Raw genomic sequence first — 9,383 nt, forward strand, 5'->3', positions numbered from 1 at the left:
ATTGTTGCCAAAGGATTTTGTCCATGCCAATACTTTTCTATTGTCTATGCAAGTACTTGGATGCCTTGTTATTTTTTGTCTATGTCAGGTTGTGTTTGTAAGACTATTGCAAGTATTGTTATTGAGTTTACTGCTATGACAAGAGCATTATGTGCGTCTGGAAAATGTTGTATGAGTGCCGAAGCCATCGCTATGACCAAAATGGAGATTCTTTTCAAGAATTTTTGGGATGCATCTTGTTAGAACTTAGAACTCAAGGGATTAGATCTTGTTAGGTGCGTCTAATAGAGTGCATTAATCTGCAAAATGTGCGTCTGACAGAGTGCATTAACAGGTGCGTCTGACAGAGTTATAAACAGGTGCATCTCAGTATTAGTAACTTAAGTTCTGACAGAGTTATAACAGGTGCGCCTCAAAGATAGTAACTTATGTTCCGACAGAGAGTTATAACAGTTGCGTCGCCCGCAAACCAAGAAACTGAGACAAGCATTTTCAGTTGATTTCAACTAAGAACTGAAATAAAAAACCAACATAAAACCTACTCGCTTTTCCTTGCATAACATACACAAATGTGAGTACATTGTCTATGACATCATCTCTACTCGATTTGCTTATCGAAAAAAACATCATCTCTACTCTGAAAAAGGAAATCAGTACTAGTACAAGAATTGTCATGGTACGACTTTAACAAGTTCGCTATTCTAGGCTCCCATTGACCTTCCTGCCTAAAGTACTTGTTGATGTGATTACCATCACCAATAAGACCCACCAATGATATACTGAAAATCTCTCGATAAGGTTAACCCCTCAGATACTACTTTCCCATAACAGTCTCATTTACTCTGTCACCAACTTTGGAGTTCCCAAAACCATCGTTATCATGATCATCACAACTTCCACATAATGCACCGCCCTCATCGGGAAGGTGCCAAATCACCGCGAATGACTTCCCATCCGATACAATGGCCTTTGCTATATCCTTGAGAAACAAAGGACGGACTTCAATGTTGTTTTCATTTCGACCTTTCTCTCCCAAAGGACGGACTTCAATTTCACTTGCAAGTGGAGAGGATCCAAAAGGTAGTTTCTCGCACCTCTCGTCTCAAGAGGGTAACTCTTCTCCCGAACTTCGGCGGCTAATAGCAACTGAACTATTCGCATAAAAGAAAAGCTAGAAAGAGAACAGGTAAGGTGGATAAGTATCTCAGAAGAGCACAAAATAATAACCAAAAAAAAAAAGGAACTAGGAAGTGAAAGTAAAAAAAGAGCCTTAGAGAAACATAATGGTAAAACTCCAAAATTAAATACATGAGAGCACCAAACCGCATTTCATATATGGTAATAAAAAGTCGCATCGCATGAGTACAAGAATTGTCATGGTACTGTGTAAACCTGCTAGCCTCCATCATGCTCAAACTAGCAAACTTTGAGAGCGTGGTGCCGCTACAAACTTCCAGGCTATGTTTTTCACTCTTCCTTGTAATGAAACTTTATCCGTGACTTGCCACTGCCACCTCACACACCATTTCCTCTCATCTGCTATCACTTCTCTCCTTTTCTCTATTTTCTCATCTCATACCCCACTCTATCAAGCTTTTTCTCTTCTATCATTCTCACACCATTAACATAGAATCACTTCAATAAGAATCATTTTTTTTTTTTTTTTTTTTTTTTTTTTTTTTCCGATCAGCATAAGAATCACTTCACTTCAATGAAAGACTGACAAAAATCACTAATGGGAAGAGAAAGCAACTCTGACTCTTACAGTGACGAACAAACTAGAATCACTTCAATAAGTAAGAAAATGACTTGCTTCGGACAAAATGCATTCATATGATACCATTAATTCATATGATACCAACAAACTAGAATCACAGCAGACAAAATGCTTTTATATCGTCTAAATTCATCCAAGCTACCATTAATTCATTATGATAGAAAATTACATCATTTGTTCATCTAAATTCATCCAAGTACAAAATTACATTATGGTTCAATTCAACATACTTTACATCGAGTTTGTCGCGCCCAACCACAACATCCATATCACAAATAATAGAAAGAGGATTGCCCAATTCTTTATTAAGTTTTTCTTCTACAACCCCATCGTCTTTTTCTTCAGCACCTCAATGCTTTTCTCCAAACCGTCCATTCCTCCATTTGCGACTTCACATAATAACTGTCATTCAAGTCATCGACTTCAATCTTCAAATCTTCATGGGCGTAATACAATGCCCTATATTTCTTGCCTGGTTCGCTTGGTGGATCTATCCACTCGAAGAACAAGCATTTTCCGTTTGGGTTTCTATAGTTGATGCACCCATTAAACCTCCTTCCTGGGTTGTTGTCAGAAAATGACATTTGAATTGGTGAAGGAGAACCACAAAAACAAGATTTCAAACTATTTTCAGACCTACGAGACATTATTAAATTTGAAGCGTTCTGGTCGAAAATGAAGATAGGAAGTTCAAGAGATTAATTCCAATCTTCAGTTTGAGTTTTGGAGATCAAATCAAATTGGGGATTTAGGGTTTCAGGATTGGGGGGTGAAGGAATAAACTAATTCGCGTGAATTGAAGTATTCACGTGTGATTTTATGTTGAGTCATCAGTTATGACCACGTGTGATTTTATGTGGCAACACGTCACGCACACGTGTGTTTCGTGATCACTGAATTGGGCCGGAGTCAATGAGAAGGGTGAGACTGTTATTGACTTGAAAGTACAATGTTTTTTAAGCTCTTAATTTTGTACGAGGGGGAGAACGTTAGTTGACCCAAAGTACAAGGGTGAAAACAGTAGTTTATCTTTTTTCGTATGATTGGGAATGCCTTGCTATTCAAGTAGATTCAATATGAACTTCGCCTTATTAGGCAATCTCACAAAACTTCAATCAAACTTCTATTATTAAACAACAAAATGAAGTTGAAGGGTTTTATTAAGTGTGAGTTTTTTTTTTAATGGATAGTGGGGTTTTCACGTTATAAGAAATTTGGATGAGTGATCAATATAATATTCATATATAATAGTTTTGTATATATAGTTGCAAATATTTTTCAGAATAATTAATATAACATCACACGTTCGTAGATAATCTTTGAAGATCCCATATAGTGAGTCATATATAATTTAAAGAATAATTAACGGGAAATCGGGAACTAGATAATTTTTTATGATCCCACATAGTAAATCAAACATAATTTATTTTTATGTCCTGTTTGAAGTTGATATTACACACCGCATTGGATAATTAAAAGGAAATAAAAAACTAGATTCAAATACATTGAACTGAGCTCAAAGAGTAATTAGTATGAAATCGGAAACTTTATGTAAATACAATAAACCAGACTCAAAAAGTAATTAACTAAAAATCGGAAACTGGATGTAACTGCATTAAACTAACGTCAGAGAATAACTAACGAGAAATTAGAAATTGGATGCAAATCCTTGAAAAATATTTAATTGGAAATTGGAAACGGTATGCAAATACATCAAACAAACTTCAAATAATAATTAATGGGAAATCGAAGACTGGATGCAAATGCATCAAACTAATCTCAAAAAATAATTAACATAAAATCAAAATTGAATGCAACTGCGTTGAACTAACCTCATAGAATAATTGGCGGGAAATCAGAAACTAGATGCAAATATATTGAAATAACCTCAAAGAATAGTTAACGAAAAATCAGAAACCGGATGTAATTGCATCGAACTAACCTCAAAGCATAAATAATAAAAAACTAGATGCATATATATATATATGAATATATATATATATATATATATATATATATATATATATATATATATATATATATATATATATTGAACTAACCTCAAAGAGTTATTAATGGGAAGTCGTAACTGTAATGCAAATGAACTAACTAATCAAAAGACTAATTAACGAAACATCGAAAAATGGATGCAACTACACTGAACTAATCTCAATGAATAATTAACGGGAAATCATAAATTTAATGCAACTACATTGAACTAACCTCAAAAAATAATTAACGGAAAATCGAAAACTTGATATTGAGCTAACCTCAAAGAACAATTAACTAGAAATCGAAAATTGGATGCAACTACATTGAACTAGCCTCAAAGAATAATCAACGAAAAATTAGAAACTGGATGCAACTGTATTAAACTAAAATCAGATATTAACTAATGGTAAATCATAAATTGGATACAATATCTCGAGGAATATTTAACGGGAAATCAGAAACTTGATACAAATGCATTGAAATAACCTCAAAGAATAGTTAACAAGAAATCAAAAATCGGATGTAACTGGTCGAACTAACTTCAAATCATAAATAACCAGAAATTTGAAACTATATGCAAATGCATTGAACATCGAACTAACCTCTAAAAATAATTAACTGAAAATCAGAAACTTGATGCAGATGTATTAAACTAATCTGAAAGAGTAACTAATGAAAAATTAGAACTTGGATGGAAATGCAATGAACTAATCTCAAAAACTAATTAACGAAACATCGAAACTAGATGCAACCGCACTAAATTAACCTTAATGAATAACTAACAAGAAATCATAAACTTGATGCAACTACATTGAATTAACCTCAAAGAATAATTAATGGGAAATCGAAAACTTAATGTAATTGCATTGAATTAACCTCAAAAATAATTAATGAGAAATCGGAAACTAGATGCAATAACTACATTGAACTAACCTCAATGAATAATTATCAGAAAATCGGAAACTTGATGCAAATGCATTGAACTAGCTTCGAAATATAGTTGTATTATTTGTAGGGGGAATATAATGTCTCAATAAGTATAGTTTTGCAATTTAAAATAATATTTATTCATAATTCTTTTATTATGATTGAGAGTGTCTTGCTATTCAAGTAGTTTCAATATCATCTTCGCCACATTGAGCATTCTAATAAAACTAATAAAACTTCAATTATTAAACCTAATAACTAAAAGACGTCAATAAGTTTTATCAAGGTTTGGTGTTTTCTTTTTATTTTAGAGTGGTCAAAAATTTGAATGAGTGATTAATATAATTTTCATATATATCTCATAGCTACCAACATAATTGTTAATATTTTTTAGAATAATTTAATATAACGGTACCCGTTCGTAGGACGGATTCGAAAACTAGTGAGGAACGAAATTCCGTAAACTCTCTTAAAATGTAAAGTGACGTGACTCGTGAACACGTGAGTACAATAATAAGTCAAGATTTCAAAGGGACGATATTTCAAAGAGTACCGTATCGGTAAAAATAAACAACAATGTGTGCAGAGTTCAGTTCGTGAAGTCTCTTTGAATCGAAGGGCACGACCTTATTTCAACATTTCGTCACTTTAATTAAAGGTAACGTTGTACTCCATAGTTTGAATTTCAGTTAATAGTGCCTTATTTACATAGGGCTCGTTTAATTATTGTTTTAATTTATTAGTTTTGATGAACACAATGGCAAACAATATGCATGACGGGTTTCGAAGAATGGGTAATTTAATATCAAGTCTAGCAAGAGAAATCGATGTTAAAAACCAAAAGTTGGAAGAAATGGAATGTAAATGTAACGAGATTTCTACTTCTCTTAGTAAAGTGACTGACGAGAAAGATAAGATGAACCAACATTATACTGAAGGTAAATAACAACATCTCTTTCTATACTACACGTGTTAGTTAGATAATTAATTATATTTTTTTATGTTATTATTACTTGTTTTGATATTAGAAATGAGGAGGATGCAAAGCATTGTACGTGATCATTGTCTTAAGCTGCCTGAAGAAGTTGAAAAGATGAAGATGGATTTAGAAACACGCGGTAGAGAACTTGAGCAGCGAGTTAATGATTTGGAGAGGCGCGAGGCGCAAAATGACATTGAGAGGAATAGATTGGTTGTTGATAAAAGAACAGTAAGTAATCTTTTGGCAACTGTTTTTTTTTTGGAAACTCTCATGCATGATTTTAGCCATGTAGATGGTTGGATTTGTTTAAAAGTAAAATGTACCTAATAAGTTGAGATCGTGTGTTAAAACTATAATGAGATGCCTGGCAGTTTTGCAGAAACTTTGTGATGCCTGTGTCAAATTAACTTGACCTTGGGGACTTTGGTTCACACTTGGGCACCCAAGTATTCTTGACATCCATATAGGACCATTTACAAGTATTAAATTCAAGTACTCTTCTATTTTGTAGTTATCTTGAGTTCATACTCATTGGAAACCATCTTAGAGACTCGTATCCCTTAAAATAATTTACTCATCCATCATAAATCTATTTATGGAATAATGACGGGATACTGTTGTCCCCCTCTCCTCCTCTTTCAGCATGCCTTGAAAAGCTATTCACTTCAAACAGCACTGTGGGAGCAAAAGAACGCTTATGAAAATGCATGGAGGACTATTGAGGATCAAAAGGTGTGTCGATTTTGTTTTTGTTGTTATTAGTTTTTGCTATTATGATTATCACGTTGCCATTATCATACTGTTGTTTTCATATGCTTAATTAATTTGAACCTGTATAAGTAAAGACGTAGTTGCTAATATCAGAGACCGAATGAAAATCCTCTTGAAAGCAATGTTACCATAGAAAAGCCTTTGGATGTCAACCAAGCATTGATGTTGGAAAACGAGCTCTTGAAAGGGACATTAGAAGTGATGAAGCACATGTTAGGTGATGAAGATATGGAAATTCTGAAAAACTTGGGTTCGTTAAGCAGTTCAGATGAGAAGGACGGAGATATGGGACACCTGGAAGATCTGAACCAATCTCTTATAGCCAAGGAACGCAAGAGCAACGATGAGCTGCAGGAAGCTCGGAAGGAGTTAATTGAAGTAAGACTTTATCTTTTCCTCATTGACTAGAAATTTATTCTAAATGGCAAAGTTCCCTGGCATGTACGTCGATAAACTTCGGCTAAGGGTAAAGCAATATGTTATGGTATAAAAGTTTGTGGGTTCTTAGTACCATTAAAATGCCTGTGATTCATGATACCTTGGTTTTTAACCTTCAGTATGGCCACGTAGAAAGTATTAGACTTTCATGTTTCCTCATGCTTCTGATGTGATTTTATCTTCTGTTTTGCATGAAAAGTAGACTCGAGATTGATGGTTGAATTTCTGATTTTATTTTTTTTGTAGGGTTTGAAAGACATGTCAAGTCGTACTTTCATTGGAGTGAAGAGAATGGGACAATTGGACATTAAACCATTCCACGATGCAAGCAAGAGAAAGTATCTTGCTGAAGAAGTTGACATGAGATCCGTTCAGCTTTGCTCTCTGTGGGACAATTACCTTAGAGATCCAAACTGGCATCCTTTTAAAATAATCACAGAGGGTGGGGAACACAAGGTATGCTTTTTATAGCTTTGAATATGCTAGTTTCTTCCCCGATACATTTTCAACTATTTATATTTAGTGAAACCGTATGTGTTCGTGGCTTCCTGCCCAAGTAGAAGCTTCGATGCAGAATCTTGTAAAGTTGGAATGAAACACTGTTTGTTCTTTTGGTGTGTTGGAAATTTGGAATGATAATCTTGTATTGTCTTTCTTGCACCTTTCAGCGTACACTACACTTGACCAGATGACATTATAAAAACCCTTGAAGAGTTGAAGTAGAACTCAGGTTTCAAAATCACTTGAATAATTTTTTCTCAAAAGGAGAAGATTAGGCTCAGAATGAGGTGGAATGGAGTATATGAAATAATCCAATGTCACATGCTTTGAAAACAACATATCGTAAAAATGTAATAACGTATAGGGCTAATTTGAAGTTGATGTGGAAGAACCCCTTTGCCTTTTGTCATTCATCTCAATCAGGCACAATATATTACGAAAATATTTCATGCTTATAGTTTCTATTGTTTTGTCTATACTTGACCTGAGCCATAGCTTGTCTTTACCAAAGTCTTCTCCTAGTACCACACCTAAAAGAAACTTCTGGTTCTGCCACTGCCTATGGCTGCATACAAAATAAAAAAAATCTTGTGGACATGTGCGTATAAGGTTCCCTGCCTGCCTTAAGGCCAGATGTGATTGTGTTCATTCAGTTAAGGTGATTAGCTGGCTCAGTCCTTGTACGATTATGTTTGCACACGGGCAACCTCCTTGTCATTTTAAGGTTAAGCCAGCAAGTAGCAAAAATCGTTTGCGAGATAGCTTTCTGTAGGTGCTCTTGGCACCTGAGGTAATGATGATAATATGGTCCTATGCAGTCAAAGGCTCACCTAGTTCTAGGCATAACCCAAGCGCTTCATGCCTAAAGCCTCCAAGGGTTGTGCCTAGTGTTCCCTAGGCTCATCCACTAGCTGCTAGGCTCACTTATCTTCTTAATTTGTATCTATTCTTCTGTGAGATCTGGTTAACAACCATCAAAGCACCATCTAGGATGCTATCATTGTACCTCATGTTGTATCAGTTGGCACCGAATTGTACTAGATTCCAACTCAATTTGTGTACATGCTACAAAGAGTCGAAGAATATCAGCTATCATCTACATTCTTGTTTTTATAAGCGATCTATCCTGTTTTTTCTACTTTATGTGTGTAATTATGAAATGTTTCCTTTTAGCTCTTCAACTAGTCATGTGGTTTGTTCATATGGATGGTTTTATCGATGCAGGAAATAGTTGATGACGAGGACGAAAGATTAAAAGGTCTAAAGGATGAAATGGGTGAAGAAGCGTATAAAGCTGTAACAACTGCCTTAAAGGAACTAAATGAATACAACTCAAGTGGGCGATTTGTTGTACCAGAGCTTTGGAACTTCAGAGAAGGAAGGAGAGCAACTCTGAAAGAGGGGATTGCATTCATACTTGACAAATATAAGACACTTAAGCGTAGGAGATGACACAGCGGGGTGTGTGGCTACGTTTCTGTCAGAAAATTGTGGTACTGTTGTAAGATGGTCTTCTCGGAATTGTACATCATAAGGTTGTAAGTACTAACGGATGGGGCTTGTCAATACTGTAGTTTGTTTAACATCTTTGATCCGACAGGACCTATGATGCATACCTTTATTGCTGTGTAATAGGAGAATTTCTGCAAGTTGGAATTACAAGCAGTTGTATAATCGTACAAGGACCTTGGATTAAAACAATGATATGTTGGGGGGAAAATAAAAAATAAAGTAAAAAACATATGTATGTATGTTGAAAAACTCAATCAAAGAGCAAGAGAGGAAACTGTGGTCTTCCATATGTCAGCCTCACAGACGTAGGGTTTTCCTAATGTTGGTTTTGTTGAGTTAATATGAACGACGTATCTGGTCATCTTTCGTAATATTGTTCTTCAATTTTACTAAGAACATCTCTAATCTAGAAACGTCAATACTAACCAGTAATCCATGATCCATAGGAATTCATAAAAGTGGCTGTTGTTTGTTTTGAGTTAG

General features: G+C 34.8%; 1 protein-coding gene across 2 annotated transcripts; it reads left to right on the forward strand.

Moving 5' to 3' along the window:
- Window positions 1-5,215: 5,215 nt before the first annotated feature.
- Window positions 5,216-9,154, forward strand: LOC147476643 (factor of DNA methylation 1-like). 2 transcript variants are annotated; one of them, XM_086584254.1, is made up of 7 exons: window positions 5,216-5,354; window positions 5,440-5,634; window positions 5,725-5,906; window positions 6,321-6,410; window positions 6,543-6,827; window positions 7,134-7,343; window positions 8,613-9,154. In XM_086584254.1, the coding sequence occupies exons 2-7, from the start codon at window positions 5,445-5,447 to the stop codon at window positions 8,838-8,840; spliced, it is 1,185 nt and encodes a 394-aa protein (XP_086440380.1). In that variant the 5' UTR covers window positions 5,216-5,354; window positions 5,440-5,444; the 3' UTR covers window positions 8,841-9,154. The 2 variants fall into 2 exon arrangements, with proteins under 2 accessions (XP_086440380.1, XP_086440381.1); XM_086584255.1 differs by lacking the exon at window positions 5,440-5,634 and having other exon boundaries at window positions 5,248-5,354.
- Window positions 9,155-9,383: the final 229 nt, after the last annotated feature.

The sequence above is a fragment of the Coptis chinensis genome, chromosome 9, assembly GCF_015680905.1.
Source record: "Coptis chinensis isolate HL-2020 chromosome 9, ASM1568090v1, whole genome shotgun sequence".
Classification (NCBI taxonomy): Eukaryota; Viridiplantae; Streptophyta; class Magnoliopsida; order Ranunculales; family Ranunculaceae; genus Coptis; species Coptis chinensis.

Bases quoted from the DNA above. Each gene is read 5' to 3' on its own strand.
- LOC147476643 (XM_086584254.1), top strand. From the start codon at position 5,445: ATGAACACAATGGCAAACAATATGCATGACGGGTTTCGAAGAATGGGT. The intron at 6,411-6,542 runs GTGTGTCGATTT...TGCTAATATCAG, and splicing joins GGACTATTGAGGATCAAAAG to AGACCGAATGAAAATCCTCT. The intron at 7,344-8,612 runs GTATGCTTTTTA...TTATCGATGCAG, and splicing joins CAGAGGGTGGGGAACACAAG to GAAATAGTTGATGACGAGGA.